Here is a 17,837-nt window from a genome sequence, read left to right on the forward strand (position 1 = left end):
GAATGCCTGTTCAATCAGTTTGATGGTTTTATATGATGTGATTTTCAATCTGTGAGAGGTCTGCATAACTTGTTTGTTCTTCATTCATCTATCATCATTAAGTTTGTATTTGGAGGTAACATCTTGATTTTGATAAGCTTTTCACAAACATATGTTTGTGTAAGGTGGGAAAACACAGGGAGCAGGATCTGAAAGATAGAGATGAGTAAATAAAACAGGAAATGACTAAATACTAAAATAGGAAAAAAGAACTATTCAAACATTTGTTGTAATGGCTTATGATTTTATTAAATATGCTTTTGTTAAATAAAAATGAATCTGTGAGCTCAATTTTTTTAAAGTAACATTCTGCTAACTTTTTTAATAAGAAACTGTTTAAGAAGGTTTTTTATTCATGGTTTTCTTTCATGGGAATAATTAACAAAATCTTCAAAATAAGATAGAAGAAACTTTTTTTGACTGAAATAAATGAAAGGAGGAGGTCTTTAATTTATAAATATTTTCCACAACATTAAAACTCCAAACTTTCCCCCTTTTTATTTTCCGCAACTGCTCTGTACAGGATTTAAACGATGTGTCAGCTATTGATAGTTATTAATTACAGTGTATAAACCATCTGAAGAAAGTGCTTTCATATCACACTCAAACTTCAGATTTATATCTGAATTTGAGTGTTTATTGGCACAACTGGTATCCCAAACCAATGTATGGCATTGAGCAATTTTGCTTCTATATTATATTAATTGTAGGCTGCTTTACTTACGGAAATACTAGTCCTTCATATGCATGGAGGCAATGTTTCAAACAGCCTGATGAGTGGCTGCTTTTCAGCGTGTTGGCAGGCAGAGGACTCGGGTTAGAAACTGACTGAAAGAAAATGTCACCCTGAGAAGAGGCTACGCTTGATTGCGCTGGGATTGATCAGTGGTTGATGCTCACAAGAGCGTTTGATTTGACGTCTCTGCTGCAACACTCAAATATCCTCTGCATTCAAATTTGAGTCCTTCCGCGACCTGATCCACAGTTGTTTTCCTCATCTGGGTTTGGATGACACTGATAATTGACAAGTGTTGGTTGGCCCGTACATGGATAATAACCTTGTGTATGAGTCTGATCTTCAAACATGACTCCGAACTGTCAGAAGTTTGAAAAACTTTTTTTATGTCACAATTAATTTGGAAAAAGATTCCTGCCAAGAGACAAATAATGATACCAAAAGTCAAAATAAATGGACAAAATAATTGACAAGTGCAAACAGTGTTATTTTTCTGACCTTGAAATGTGCTTTGCCTGTCCCATTGGTATTTTAGATGATGCAGAGGGCAAATGTGAGGCACGTCAGCATGGGACTTTTCAACAGATGAGGCAGGATGTCTGTATTTTTGACATTGTGGAAAAGCAGCTGTATTTTTGCCTTCAAATCAGCAGCGATGGCAGCAAAAATAAGTTGACACATAGGCTAGTGCATGCAGGACATATGACAGGAAACCTAACCAGACCAATGTAACGTCTGAATTTGCTTTATTGAACAAATGTGATTGTTGGCCTAAAAACTGATCATTAGCTGGTAAACCAGAATGACATTTCAGTGACTGATTTTTTTGTTGTTGTCAAAAACACAAAATTAAAGAATAAATTCATAAAAGGTGATTTAAAACAATGTACAACCTAAGGTTGTGTTTGAATAAACAACAAGGACACTGGATTCACAACAGATGTTTAAGTTGCATTTTGATTCTTGTCATGTTTTACCAGTGAAAAGGTAATTCCTGTTTTAAGTCACATCTATTGATCTGGTAACTATACACTTAAGAAGCAACTGGAGTGAATGTGAGAAAGTATCATTCATCAACAGTTCACCAAACTGCCTCCCAAGTGTTACTCCAAACTATGAGCTCCAGAAGGCTTGTGTGGCCATGAGCTGGGTTGACAGTTAGCTAATCGTTAAACAATGACATTATTTTAATGCCAATTAATAAACACAAAACAGCTCTAATTATATGACACATATATTATACATAAAGAATGTGTTACAACAACTAGTGTATATTTGAGAAGCAGAAGGAGGATGTCTGTCAGTATTGTTCTGATGATTTTTTATACGTTAACTGTCTTACAACAAATAAATCCCCCCCATAGTCCAAGCCTACCACATCAGCTTAATGCCATCTTTCCTGAGCCACTATAAAAATGCAGCAACGTGATTGGTAAGAGACAATTATTGTGACTGGCTGAGAGGATAATAACTCATCATCCCTCCCCCCAATTAATCCCCCACTTCACCCAACTCTCCGAACAGGTGTGCTCAGAGACGCCCTCATTGACCTTACAAATGTGACCCAGTGCAGCACTTCAGCCTTCGTGATTGCACTGTAACAATGGAGCCTTTATTGTGAAATTTTGGGAGCTATGTGGAGGGGAACAGAATGGCATTGTTCTGTGAGCATTACATCTGATTACAGTACTCTACTTTAACTAAAGATGGTAGGGATGAACTCATTTTTATGTGAATGCCTGCAGAGCTAAAATCAATTCACATAGATTTAGACTTTTATAACAGATGTACAGAATGACACACAATGTAATACATTATACATATTTTATACCTGCAGTACTTTGTATAATATATAATATTATGTAGACACATTGTAAAACATGTTTTTTTTTGCTTAATTAATTGTCGATTTCAATCAACATAAATGTGTTTAAATCAGACGTTTTTTGCTGTTGCTGTTTACCATCTGATTAAATCAGTTCAAACCCAGACAATCTAAAATAGAGCCATTTACTTTCTAGTGTCATTATCATAATGCGCTCGATAGAACAAGCTAACTGTCAAACAGGCTGTTCTCTCACTGCATTTGAGTGGTTAGGTTTTTATGTGACCACTTACCCACCCCTTTACTTTGAAATTTTTATGTAGGCAGGTCTTGGGTGGAAGGGTGTGTGTTACGCGGGGTTAATATCCATCAAGAGGCCACATATGTGTGTATTGGTGATCATCAACTGTGGAACAACAGTGTTTTGCCCTGCCCGAGTCCGGCCGGGCTCCCTAGTGACGAGGCTGAAATGGAAGTGTGCTGCAGGTCAGACCGGGGCTGTAATTATTTCCTCACTTCATTAAGTGCGAGTAAACCATCACACTCAGCACTGCAGCTAATGCGATGCCCCTGTGGCATTGTAATGCTCTCTAAATGAATGCCCCTCTGACAGCCCGGGGCCTAGTGGGCAGCAGATTACTGCAGGGTTAGCCCCAACAATGCTCAGCCCTCAAGCTGCAGAAGCATTCATTATCAGTCTTCTATGACCTCTCCGCTCCTTCCCTCTCCTCTTGTCATAATCGAAGGCCCCGGGCTTCGTCTCAATCCTCTAAAGTCTCATTCAGGCACCACATCGCCAAATCATAAATTAAATGTAAATGCCATTTGAAAGCCCTCCACTATGACAGGTAATGTGTTTTAAATAGATATGGGTATTTGCTTGTTGTGGTGACTGCAGGTTGCTGCTGCAGCTACAGGACAGTTTTGTGCAGTTTAGCCATCATGTTTTTGATGTGTTTTGTTTTTTTTTTTTCCAGGGGAGACAACAGTAGAGGAGACGTATGACAGGATGTTTACTGTGACCAGCCGGGTGAGATTTTCTGTCACCAAAGAGGATGATGGAGTACCTGTGGACTGCATCATTGACCACCCAGCTGCGAAGGACCTCCTGGCTCAAAGAAACCTCGAAGTGCTATGTGAGTAACCTTAAACTATAATTCTACGCCGATACCTACAGAAATCCCCAAAAGACTTTGCCACAGGTTCCCTTTTGCCTGGGCTAGTTAGGGCATAACAATGTATATGTGGGGTGATGACATTTGTTGAAGTCTAATGTTCATCACAGCTAAGAGTCGCGAAAAAGACATTTGGGAAAGTTCAAAAATAACTCCGACTTTTTATTTTTATGCTTGATATTTAAAATAATTGCTTAATGACTTGCATTAAGCTATTTTGAGCAGAAACTGTTTGTTTTTTTAATTTGATTTTTCACTCCGTAGATTGCAAAACAGTGTTATTAACAACCAATTCCATGGTAGATATTTGGTGAAGAAAGAAACTTTTGTAAGGTAAATCAAACTTTACAAACGAAATGTTGAGAGCAAAGTCATTGGACATTAGTTTGGCATTTATTGGCTTTATGCTACTTCCAAAAAAACAGGAATTTATCTCTGAAAAAAACAAAGTCAAATAACATTTTAAAGGGGTAATAAATAAAATAAAAAATATTTGTATCATTTGCCTAAATGAGATAAATGCTGTTGGTCCGCAGGTCCATAGTGGGTTGCATTAAAACATCAATTTGAATGTATTTGTTTATCATTGCAGAAAAAATTGTTGGCAGAAAATACAATTTTATGATCCTAACACTTTTTGTTCACCTGAAACAAACATTTATGAATTCTAAATGGCTGCATGGCATCAATGTCACAAGATCAGTGACATCTGCCTGCTCATCCGCCATGAAGATCCTTAATGTCCTGACCAAAGCTTTGTCATGTAATGAAGCCGCTCACTTTTTCATACAAGTTCAAACAAATCCCATCTTTTGTTTTACTGGAATTCTTATTTTTACAAAACAACTTAAGCTTGTGTTAAGCGCGACCCTTATCTCATCAAATACTAATCCTCACATCTCATCTTTACTTTGGGAAAACATTTGCAAAAAGGCTGACTCTAATTTCTGATTTTCTGACCTTGTCCTGGAGCAGTCGCCCCAGCTGTGATGTACAGTAGATTGGTCAAATTGGAGAGTCAGCAGTATCAGACCAGGTGCAGTGGGGAAATGTGTCCCAGGCAGGCTGTCAGTGAGTTCTCTGAACATCAGATCATACAGTAGATACTGCACGTTTTTTTTCTGTCTATCTCTTACCCAGGAATGCTGCAGACCACGTAGTCTAATCTCACAGCTTTTTGCCTTCCTAAGCAAACTGAATACAGTCGCCACATTGGGGAAAACAACTCTGAGCTTGGGTGTCAGATGATGTTAAGGTGTTGTAAAAGTGTTTCATGAACTGAAGAGGTAATAAAGGGCTGCCTTAAACTGTTGAACATCAAAGAAAGGTTAAGGTTTCTTTTTGTTTAGAATTGTATTCTTTTTTATCAGGGAGACAACTGTTTTGTGTGACCTTTGAAAGAAAATGAGAAAGCTTGACAGGAAGCGCTTGACATTTTAGTAATCTTTGGTTACAATTCATAACAAGAAAAAATAAATCACAGGTATACCGCAGACAGACTGGATTTCTTCTGAGCACTAAGGATACTAATATTATCCTCCTTTTTGTTTAGCATTGGTGCCTTTGCTTTAATTTAACGTATTACTCCCGAGCATGTTAGAGCCTTATCATCATTTTCAATTTATTTAACCAGGTAATTAACCCTTGTGAAATCTCTTTCACTTCTCTCTTTCTGAAATCTCTTTCACAAGGGTGACTCGCCATAATAAATATTACATCATTAAGATACGTTAAGCTTTGGCTTTTATTACAAGTGTAAAAAAAACCAACAACATAAAAATTGAAATTAAAAATTGAATTAAAATTAAAAAAAATCTTAAAATTAAAAGGCAATTTTGTGCTAATTTATTTTTCAGTATTATTGTTAAAGCTTCTCTTTTTTTCTTTACAGATAAACCAGAAGTGAAGATCGTAGTGACATATCCTGAAGGTTTAACCAGAGAAGGAGACAATCTCGATTTGACCTGTATCGCAGAGGGAAAACCACAGTGAGTATGCACCCAGATGTACCCACTTGACACACTTTGAAACACACTGGAAATGTGGTTGGGTTTCATACTTTACACTCTATACCCCTTTTCTAACAGTCCAAGCACCCCTTTAACCTTTACAATTCAATGTACCATTTAAATGTTACCAGTTGTTAGCATGCTGGGTAAAATACATCATTAGACGGGGCCTGCCGATGGCCCTGCTCAGACATTCTCAGATTTGACCTTTATTTCAGATTTCTAGCGTGGACAGACAGCGCTTGAGTGATGTGTGTGGTATTTATGCTCTCCAGTCCCCATCAGATCAACTGGCTGAGAGTAGATGAGGATGTGCCGCCTCACGCCGTCGTCACCGGCACTGACCTCTACATCGAGAACCTCAACAAGTCCTACAACGGCACCTATCGCTGCGTGGCGTCCAATGCTGTGGGAGATGCCTATGACGACTACGTCCTCTTTGTATATGGTAGGTATTATCATTCACTTTGGTTGATGTTTTTATTCCTCAGACACTATTTTAAGACAAATATTTGCAGTCTCTGTAATTCTTAGAAATAAATAATAGCGTATGCGTAACAATCAGGAGGGTTGAATTGGAAAAAGAAACATCTTCTTCATTATTAAAACCACAAAGAGAATAACATTTCAAACTCATGGATGTAAGACACTATTTAGAAGAACAGGAGCTTATAATATTATATTTATGTCTCACCTTATATATTTTGGGGACTGCAGATTTACCAATGATATGATTAGTTATAAAGTAGTGAATTAAGAGCCTTTGATTTTAATCATTAAAACAGAAGGAGGGACATTTTTGAGTGCTAGTTAGTGCAGAAGAATGGAAGAAGGTTTAAACTTCTTACTTCTTACTTTTTGCTGTTTTAGTCCTACAGCAAAACCAGAAAAGCCTAAAGCCAGGTGTGCAGTCACATTACACCTACCTCCTGTAAGGATCTGTCCCCAAAGTCACTTCTGTCATTCAGCTTTTAAGAATTGAAAACAACCTGTGCTGGTTTTGGTGAGAACTCCTCACCAGGTGCAGTGAACTTTTTAATCACTTCTCCCGTCTGTGGGAGACTTTATCCCCCTCCCAAGCCATTTTAAAAAGAAACTTCTTCTGTTTTAGTCCTGGCATTATCTGATGTAAGATGGTCATTTGAAAAACTAAAGGGATCAAAACAGATGGATCAGAACAACATCTATCATTTTTATTCGTTCACAAGTCCTTGCTCCTACTTTTTCCACAATGCAACAAAACTACCACAAACAGTAAAGCTGGGCATTCATGCGTGTATCTTGTGGTTGTTTTGGTGACCACAATCTGCCCCCATCCTGAATATGTTCCCAAACTATTAGTCTTCAGCTCCAGCTCAAACTGACTCATATGACATCACTTGAGGCAAATAATCAGATTTCGCCTAATACATTTCCCTGTGGAGTAAAAACAAAAAGAAAAAAAAAAGGATTTGTACAAATATTACATTGAAAGTATTCTCCTTTACTAGTAGAATGAAGCAGGGATATTTACCACTATGGTCAACAATTATTGCTTATGGATAACATTTAGTTTATTATATGACTTATAAGCACACTTGCCTCTAGAAAGACTGATGAACTGTTTTAAAAATGTAAAAGTTATTCTTGTATGGATGTTGCATGTAAGTGCTTTGTGCAAGATTACGGCACCAACCTAAAAAAAAAAAAATACACAGCATCACCCTGATACAATATTAACTCTCTGTGATCTCTCTGCTCATTGTTCATTTAGTGCCCACATTTAACCCCTGACAACCTCTCTTCTTAGAGGTGGAAACAACTAGTAAGAGTCTATTAAAATGTAACACAGTCAAGTTACCAGTACCTCCAGTTTATGTATGAAGAGATAAGGTATAATGTACACATACGTATGTTAATATGCTAATTTTGGAGAGCGAGACTAAGCTGTGTGATCAATGCTTAACTAAGTTAGGCTAACTGGCTGTTGGCTCCACTGTCATGTTTGCAGTAATGTCTTGGTAAGAAGCCAAAGTTCTTAAACTAAAACAAAGAAGACAAGAGAGAAACCAAAACCAAAACAAGAAAAGCTTTTCTGACTATGACTACCCTGTTGGCTGTGAGAATTAGGCCTCATGGCAGAAATTCAACTTCATATTTCTACGCCAGAGCTGGGCTTTGGATCTGTTGATTTATATTGAAGTGGGTGGAATTTCAATGCGTTCGGCAGCCAAACTCGTAAAGGGCAATAGAGGGACCATCTCTCCCAGGACCTGACTTTAAATGCAGAGGACAGTTAGTTCCACTGGTTTGAACTGCTCTTCAATGGATGTTCCTATTTAAATCTTAATATGACATGTCAGTCATGGCACTATCAGCAATCCATGATACCGCAATGGAAAGATGCCAAGTACGCAAAAACATTGCATTAAAAAAATGAAGAATGAAGAAATGAAAAAAACGGAGAAAACTATTTTGGCTCTAAACAGATCAGTAAAACTTTTTATTGGAAGCAATGATGCTGTCTAAAGTTGCACTGGTCATCTTTGCACTTGAAGCTCCAGGGAGGAAACAGCTAGAGGTTGCGGGTTTAAAGTCATGAAATCAAGACGAGGAGAATATTTTAGAAACAATGTTACACGTCCGTGAGAACACAATCGACCCTAATTTCCTATTTTGTGGTGGACAGCAGGGGTGATGAGGGCAAGGTGTGAGATAATATTAAAGCTGGTGCAGCCATTGTTGTTGAGTTTAGCTTTCGCTCCTTGGAGCGCTTGCTCCCTGCTGTTTAGAAGAGGATTTTATATTTTGCTCCCAAATTTCAATTTGTTTCTGCCTGTGTGCCAAGAGCATTGCTTTGCCAGTGATAAAACCCAAAACTAAGAATAATGGTGAATCTTCTGTTGAAAACCTCAAGTAATATGTCCAGAAATATATCATTTTGCAGCTTCAATGTGAAGTATATTTTTTGCTTATTTTAGCTTCACTCAGATGTTCGACCTTCCCTGCAGAATGTGCAGAATGATGTATGTGCAGAGTTTGACAGTACAAGGCTGTTTTCACATTCATCTGCTGAAAAGGGAAACTGTGTTCACCTGAAGTCTGAGCTTTAGACATGTATGTCCAAGCACAGCTGCAGTATCTGAAACTTAATTAAAAAAAAGAAGTAATGTTGAAAGCCTCCAGTGTAAATTAGAAGAGATAAGCCCGAAGCCAAATATGAATTTTGGAAAAACACGGAGCATTAAATGGTTGCGGATATTTTGTTATATCTGAAGAGTTTGCCCTTGCTGCTTCATTCAGAATTGGTCAGCTTTGTTTTAAACTTTGAATTAATTTTTCTTTTTTTCAAATCTGGTATTAAAACAAACCCTAGTATAATATGTTTTAATAAGTATAATAAGTTTACCTTGCAATCCTAGGTCATGGTCTTTATGTGGACAGAGTTAAGATGTTTGCAACACAGAAGCAAACTGTCCCGACTAACAACTATATTGGTGTGTTTGCGCGTTAGCATCGTTCAGCACTTTATACTTAGTTCATTACACCCTAACCCAGAGCAGATAGCGGGAGAAAATGGATCGCAATTTTGGAACTACATTAAAAGCACCCGCTATCCAACCCACTGAATTTAAATTAACAATAACAATAATGTGTGACAGGATAAATATTGGTCCACATGTTTGAACCTGCGACCACAGCTCAGAACTCTTGAAAAAAAAATGTAGGTCTTATTAATAACATTTACAAATTTACAACTCTGTACACAAACTTCATTTGCAGAAGGAGCACATGGGACATAAAGGCATTTTTTAAAAGCACTGTTATATAGTTTATCTTTCAACATCCCTGCAGGGGTTCTTCAGGATATGATCAATCATCTCCCCATTACCCTTTCACTTCATATCTAGCACTGTATATTTCTCACCCCCATAATATTTTCCTGCAGGAGAATACCAACATGAAAACTCAAATTTGAAAACGTAAATCTTACTATTTATTTCTTCATTGCAATTGTTATTAAATATTTTACTTTTTGTAAGAATTTATTTAGCTTGCTGGTATTCTTGCTTCTACTGACAAACCATTACAACCCAATTCACAGTTTGTAAAGCTTCAAACCCTGGTGGGTTACTCTACACAGAAAATGCCAATATTTCATATTCATTTCAAGCTTATGGTTTGGATTTGGCCTCTGAAAGAACACTTGTTTGTTCAGCTACTCTTGCTGAAAGCAGTGGGGTTGAATATGAATAGGAGCTGAGATGTAATGTTTTTAAGCAAAGCTGTTGTTAAAAACAGACTCATTGTGGATTTTGTGCACTAGACCGATCGCAGGTTATTGTTTTGATTATTACTCTGTCTGCTTGTTAAGGTTGTGTTGACAGCCATGAACTGTGTGTCAAAAAACAGCAGTGTATTTTTTTTCAGTCTGGCTGACAAATTCTTATGACAGTTGCTGAAAATGTGCATTTGTGAAAATAAATGCATTCGTAATGCTTTTAACGTCAACGCCATCTCACCGATTGTAGGGCGAGCAGTGAATAGGATTTTAATGGAGGGACAAGGTCTCGGGCAGAGGCGTCAACAAACCTGTCAGAGTCATGAGAAATGAAGGGAGAAAAACAGGGAGTCTGGTGGGAGCAACTCTAATGCAGTTTCTTGACTTTGTAAGCTTAAACTGGCACCGACTTTCTACACCTTGAAACTTCAGAAACTTGTAAAATCCTTGCCTGCTAAATGATTTAATTCACAGATGTTGTTGATGTTTGTGTTTGCAGGATAAAAAGAACTGCTCAGTTTTTAGGAATGTCTGATAGACTGGGTTTCAAACACAATAGAAAATCAGTAATCCAAATCTCTTGTCTTCAAAGCACTCGGAGGAGCTCTGGTATTCCAGTTTTCCATTTCTGAAATATTCACCCTTGTATGAAAAATTCCAAGCATGTAGTCGAACATACACAGAGTTATGTGAGAGCAGCTCTGCAGGTTGTATGTTAAGAGAAATGTGTGCGACATGTGTGACATTGTCACTCTGACATGGTTTTCCTGAGACTCTCATAAGTCTGCCACCCCATGGTTATTCATCATCGTGCTCTGCCAGGCACATGATGACATCTGCTTGTTCCCAATGGGACCATAATGATCGCTCCCAAACAAAAGGACAGCATATGCTGGCAAATAGCTCACTCAAGGCACACTCATTCAAGCTAGCACGACTAAATTCATAATTGTTGTGTAAAGGTTCTTTTGAAAGAGAGATTCACCGTGGTTCACCTCAGATTGTATTCTTTTGTTGAGAATACTGGATTCTAATGAATTCAGATGACAGATGGACAACAAGGCACAGATAAGACAAAACAAATAGTCCAGTGGCTTTGCAGGAAAGCAAAACTAAACACAAGTGATGACAGGTTATTGTCGTCTACTTTTTACAGATTTATATATTAGATTTATTTTATTACCATATAATTTTATGTTGTTTTTATAGTAATAGTACTTGTGTGCAGGACCATCTTTAAGGGTTTGACACACTCCCTAAAATCTGATTGGCCACCTTTAGGTTCCACCCTGTAAACTTTGATTTGCTATTTTCCCAATAAGAGGCTGGACTTTAGTTCATACCAACATATTGGACTTTGTTACAACAGGCTGTAGCAGCTCTGCTTGCTTGTGAATGCAGCAATATTAAGTGAATTATGAAGATGTGCTTTTTTTTTCATCCACCAAGAATTAACCATGGAAGACGTACGAAGCGTGATCCAAAGGCAACTGGACTGGTTGAAAATATCAGTCCAGGTGCCTTCAGATCAAGCTTCAATTTTGACCCTTAATGACTGAGAGTCTACACAGACAAGGAAGAGGTTGCCACTCTCTTGTGTTTCCATTTTAATTAGAAAGATTTTCTGAAGTGATGTGACAACTGTATGATACCTTCGTGTTGGTAGTTAAAGTATATAAGATCAGTTGAGACTGAAGCAGTATATAAGTGCTTTTTGGACTTCTCTTCTCCTCTCTCCTCCACTTCATAAATCCACGCCCTGTCCACCACCAGACAGAAACTTCTGGACACACCTCTGCTTGTGAGACGGAGCTACGTAACAACTGGTTATGAATTATGGAACAAAGAACTGCAAAAAGCCAAAATGTTTACAATTGCTGTTGCTGCTATTCTCTGCTGGGCTCCCCTCATTTGACCGCACTTCTCTGGTCCACTAAAAATGATCTCCAGTGTGTCTTCTACTGTCTGCTTGATGCTGCGTTATTCTCAAACATTTTGGAGCACTAATAAAATCTAATAGTTTAAAAGTTTCACTAAATTGCCTGCAGGCCTTTAAAAACTCATGAACGATGTCTGTGCGTACTGCCTTAAAATTCATGTATCATTTGCTTCATGCTGCACCACTAACACTTGACAACTGAATGAAAAGCAATGGGAGGTAAATGTTCCTAGTTGTTGTTTTTTTTACCTAGAGGATAGTGCAACTATTTTCTATGTCTTTAGTCCTAATGTCTTCAATTACTAACTTCCGGTCATCAAATTTCACTCATCTCTGTTGAACACTGTTTCTCCGTTGTATGAGAATCGGAAGCTCCATGATTTGGCGAAATGAAACAGAACAGATTTGTAAAAAGGTGCTCATAACTGTATATAATTCAATCTGCTCACCCACGCCTACATTTTCAAATTTTTGGAGGAAGATTTAAAGCCAGGAAAACTCCTGTTGTGGTCCATGCAAGGGTGTGTTGTCTCAGACTAATTACACCTGCTACAGCTGCTTAGCATCCTTGCACTAGCTCCCTGTCTGTTTTAAAATTGATTTTAAGATTTAACTCATTACTTTTCTAGTTCTACATGACATTTCTCCCAGCTATTTATCAGACTTTTTACTACTGTATGAACTCAGTCGCACATTAAAATCCACGGGTCGAGGTCTTATGGTCATTCCAAACTCCAAACTAAAAGCTAAAAGGGTCAGAGCATTTGGCGTGAGAGATTAAAGACTATGGAACGACCTGTACGAGAAGATCAAGTCCCCCGACTCAGTCATCTCTTTTAAGTCACTTCTTAAGACACACTATTTTTTAGCTGTACTTGTATTGAACCTTGCAACTTGTGTTGAAAAGTGCTCTATAAATAAATATTATTATTATTATTATAGGATTAGAGTATGCTTTGCAACATGGGTTGGTCTCAGCACGAGAAACCTGTACCATATTTGTTCCTCTTTTTTTTTAATCAGGATCAAAATACTTTTAACTCTGTACTAACATCAGCCTCCCTTGTTTCTAATAAGAGTAACAATTTAAATACAGTCAAGGTTTTGTAATTTCTGATTTTTTTTCCTTGGTTAACGCCTTCACACAGGTTTTTTTAAACCAACCACATTCACACAACACATTATTTTAATGAGCTTGTTTTGTTCTTGATAAATATGAGTTTGCAAAGAAATATAAGTAGAGCAAAGTTGAATTTTCCATCCCTTCTCTTTGATAATGTTTCCACCCTCTACTGCTGCTGGTCCTTCATAGCTCTTCCTATTTCAAAACATCTAATGACCTTTCACTGCACGACAGCCTGGACAGGTGTGAGGCAGATGCACACCAGATCAAGTACTATTGTGGGGCCTACATTGTACAGAGAAAGAGGCATGTCATGGTGTTCTCTTTGCCTGTGTGTCCGTGTTGGGCTGTGAATCGAGCCCCCTGGCTGGTGTGAGGTGTTGAGGAGAGACGGCCAAAGAGTGGGCTTCCTCTGTCAGAGAGGTGATCTGCTGCTATAACTCACATACTGACTGTTGGCAAGAGAGAGAAAAAAATGATGCCTTTGCCACAGCAGCTAAGCCTACAGCAGAGTTTTTGACCTATAAATCTTTCATGAACAAGAAGTCAAAGATACACACGTCACTGTGAATTTCGGGTTTATCAGGGTTTTGTTAAGATGAGCTGAAAGAATGGACGAGTCTCCCTGTTCCTACGAAGGACTCTTGTGAAACTGTCCTTGTGAATCACACCGATTCAGCGAAATGTGCAACAAAGAGAGAAGCGACTTTCAACACATCGGCTTGAAGATTCATTTTTCATAACCAAGGCTGCAGGCTGTCCTTTTACAAAAAAACTAAACAACAGCACTTCGCAAAAAAAATAAAAAACCTATTGGTTGGTTTGTTTGTGTTAATATTTATGTTTTTTATCACTCTGGTGTGATATAGTGTGCCTAGTTTTGTCTTCCTGTTTTATTCTCAAAAGTTGATTATTACTATTTTTTCAAAAACAGATAAGCCATAACTGTATCTGTCATGGAATTGCAATGCCCTGTTTTTGAGGAATATATATAAAACTTCCTGTTCAAACTACTTTTTAAGCAAGAGAAAACAAATAGACAAAAGAAAAACAAAACCTCCTCCCTGCTGTCGTGTTGGCAAGCAGCTTTAAGCAGGCAGAGATAAACAATTTCTCCGACGTTGTTTCACTTTATGCTTAAATTTTTTCATATCAAATTCCTCGCTGATACAAATGCTCCTTGAAAATATGGCCTCTCCAAAACATACTCATATTTCAGCCCTGATAATGCAGAGCCCCGAGTCATCCAGCCTGGAAATTGCCCATGGAGAATTGTTGTTCGCCTGGATATTATATGTGCCGCATCCTATCCCGGCCTTTGTGAAGACCCTCTTCGTCTGAATGGCCAATTTCCCCTCTTCCAGACATTGACATTTCAGCTATCAGACCGCCTTCGGTCACAGGGAAAGAAATCGAGCCCACCCTCCTCTTCAAATACTGTCAGAGCAGAATCTCTTCCCGATACCCTGATACACCCCTACCATCGTCACACCACCACCGCCAAACACTCCATCCCCGGCAGCAACATTATGCTGTCCTTGATGTTTTATCATTAGTTTGGGAGTGTGTGGTCCCCCACTGCTGTCTTTTGATGGAGTGCAGCCAGTAAAGTCATGGAGACAGCCAGCCAATTTCCCCCGCTGCGCCAGCGCCCCAGCAAGGGGTTGTGCTATCTCCCCTCCAGCACTAGAGCCAGCCACATATTCCCCTTAGCCCTCTTTAGTACCATCGCATACCTGAAATGTTCTCAGTTTTGTCTTTCTGATTATTTAGTTGAGGAGCCAAGTGACATGTCAAATCAGTACTGTATGAGGCAGAGGATCCTGCTCAGGGCTGCAGCATGAGACCACCAAGCTGGTTTAATTTGCCGTTTGACTTAATTATTGAGAGAGGCTGTTGAAAATAGCAACACCTCTCTGTGAGTGTCAGGCATTATTATTCATAGTTAATTAGAAAATGAGTAAAAAAATAGGAATAGCTTCGAATAATGACAAATTATCAGCACAATGAAATAGCAGGCGTTGCTCTGTGCACCACTTTGATGTAGATGTTAAGATTCTAACAGTATTATTGCGTCATGATTTTATGGTGTCCAGAGGATAAAGGCCAATTATTGTCCTGATTGCCACTTTTTCTCTTGCCCTACCCAGAGTTTTATTTCAATTTAAATTGTATGTTTGTTTTTGTGCGTGAAATAAATCCAGAATTAATGGATGAATGACTTGGAATTGATGGCTCAGATGCTCATGGTTCCCCAACAGGAGTATACTAACTTAGACATGCAGCAGCATAACTACACAGTTGGAAAAGTCATTCAAAGTATCGATACTTAGGATAAGTTTTAGGAGCAAAGAGGGCAAATTCATATACTTTTGATTATGAAGAGCCATTGAGGTGGTTAAAGTTTTTAATGTTACATACAGCCGGGCACACTATTGCCAAAACAGGTAATGTTATATTTGCAATTCATTGTAAATAACGTGAGAAGCAGAACACCCATATATACACCCAACATATATAGTTTTCACAATAATATATAAGATATTCTATTTTTGATTTTATGGTTCTTGAAGGAATCTCACAGGGAACCCCCCCCCCCCCCCCCAGTGTCTCCTGATGCCTACTGTAGAAACCACTGAAGTAGAATACTTGCTGAATGTCAAGTCTTCACATTCCAGTCACTCTCATAACCAGGATTAGCAAACGTTCGTATGGAGACACAATGCTGTGATACATACACCTAACATTTAACCTAACTTGAATTTCCCTCGGGATCAATAAAGTATCTATCTATCTATCTATCATTTCCAACTTCCCTCTGACAAAATGTTACTAAACAAGTTTCTACACACTTGGATAGAAATAGTTTATATGAATGTGATGAGCAAGAAAGGAAGCATAAATCATAGTACAGACTGTAAATTGTAAACCATCAACAAAAGCAACGTCTACAATTTTACTTTATTAAACTGAAATAATACCTAATATCCTATTAAACCTGTTATACATACAAACTGAGAAAATGTAACTCAAGTTGTATTAGGTACAAAGTGTTACTGATTTTTGCAGGAAAAGAGGGAACAATCAGTTTTTATTGGTTGGCCATGTTTTTGTTTATGTTTGGAGTTGTCCACCTGTAACACTTGAAGGTCAAAGTTTGATATTCCAAATGAAAAAACCATACTTTTTACTGTGCCCTGAATGCAGCAAAATAAATAACCATGGTAGCAATTATTGAAATAATACAAATCCTTAATTGAGCATTGTCACATTCACGTGAGCATTTAGCTCAAAGCTTTCTGTAGTTTTTGCACAGCTTTTTACTTTTAATGACTTTTGTCTTTCTTTACTCTTGTCGCCCTTTATTTCTTACACATGTTCTTTTTTTTTTTTTTTATTCTTTTCATCTAGATTCTCCCACCACTAGCCCCACACCCACCACCAACCCAGTCAACACGCAAGGTACTGTATGCCCACCACTCCTGTCCCTCTTAGAAATTGTGTGTGTTTTTGTGTGTGTGTGTGAGAGAGAGAGAGAGAGAGAGAAAGAGCTTGCATGCAGGAATGACCAGGGAGTGAAAGAACGAGGTCTTGTTACTATAAGGTTAAGAACGACTGTGGATGGCCAGTTTTAATCAGATAGTGCAGCTGATGGGTGACAATGACGACAGGCAGCACAGGGCTGTCACAGACACCTGTCAGAGCCCTTTTCCTGTCACATGTTTGATCTGGGAAAACGTACAGCCTCTGCTTTGCTGTTCTGCTATCTTATCAGCATCTGCAGCCGTATCTCAACCGCCCCATCCATCATATTATAATGCCCTTTACATCTCCCCTACAAATGCCAGTCACATTTTGTCTGTTCAAGGCCCAAAAAACATCAATAACTATTTTCTAAAAGACGTATGAAAGGAATATAAAGTTGGTTAATTTAGTACATCAACCTTTGGCCTCTTCTCTATACTTTGCTGTTTTAAAAAAAGTGATTTCAATAATAACCTTTCTTTTAAATGGCCATTAATTCAAAAGCACCACTAAGGCTAGACAGATGGCGAGCTAACCTTGGGAGGTGACATTTGGATATGCCAGAATGTGACATTTTGATACAAAAACTATCCTTAAAGAATGGATCGCTTTATCAATTGCTGCTTTAGAGATACGGCAATTTTGTCCCTTTTGTCATATGCGTTTCATGAATTAATGCAGCTATGAATCGTGGGGTGGGAACATACACATAATAAGCTTGAAACTCAGTGTGAGACTGCATCAAAAACTCCAATGGTTTAAAGTGGCAGCTTTCAGATTTCATCCATTTATATTTATTTATCAAACAGTTTTGCGATTTAATAGTTTGTCAGTACCTACTGTATTTATTTAAAGCTATATAAATGGCACTGTTTGAATTTGCCCTATACTCAAAAAGTACAGCTTCTCTGCATCCATTGCATGTTTCAAGTTACTGCCTCTTGCTTGAAATGTTCCACTTCAAACCAGCTGTTTCTGTCTTGCACAGAGTTATCAGCAGCTTTCCAGTGATCATGCTGCCTCACTCTGGGTGTGGCTCAGCCAAAAAGAGAGTTGCCTTTGCAAAAGTATGCATTACTCTGCATTTTTCCCCACTAAGCTGCTCTTCTTCTTCTTCATCACCTCTGAGTTACACTGACATAGCCGGCTCCATGTTTTCTGCCATAGCATTCCAGTAATTTCCGATAGACAGGCTTGAAAAAGGA

The 17,837-nt window shown here is 38.3% G+C and overlaps 1 protein-coding gene across 2 annotated transcripts in view; it reads left to right on the plus strand.

Moving 5' to 3' along the window:
* The window catches only part of cadm1b (cell adhesion molecule 1b), a 151,082-nt gene that overhangs the window by 119,095 nt on the left and 14,150 nt on the right, over window positions 1–17,837 (plus strand). Inside the window, exons 6-9 of one of the 2 annotated variants that reach the window (XM_079353696.1) lie at window positions 3,578–3,736; window positions 5,667–5,763; window positions 6,060–6,232; window positions 16,519–16,569. In XM_079353696.1, the coding sequence (XP_079209822.1) occupies window positions 3,578–3,736; window positions 5,667–5,763; window positions 6,060–6,232; window positions 16,519–16,569 (480 nt within the window). The remainder of the gene's footprint in view (window positions 1–3,577; window positions 3,737–5,666; window positions 5,764–6,059; window positions 6,233–16,518; window positions 16,570–17,837) is intronic. The other variant, XM_079353697.1, reaches the window with a different exon arrangement.

This window comes from Symphodus melops (assembly GCF_947650265.1).
Source record: "Symphodus melops genome assembly, chromosome: 10".
NCBI classification, from domain to species: domain Eukaryota; kingdom Metazoa; phylum Chordata; class Actinopteri; order Labriformes; family Labridae; genus Symphodus; species Symphodus melops.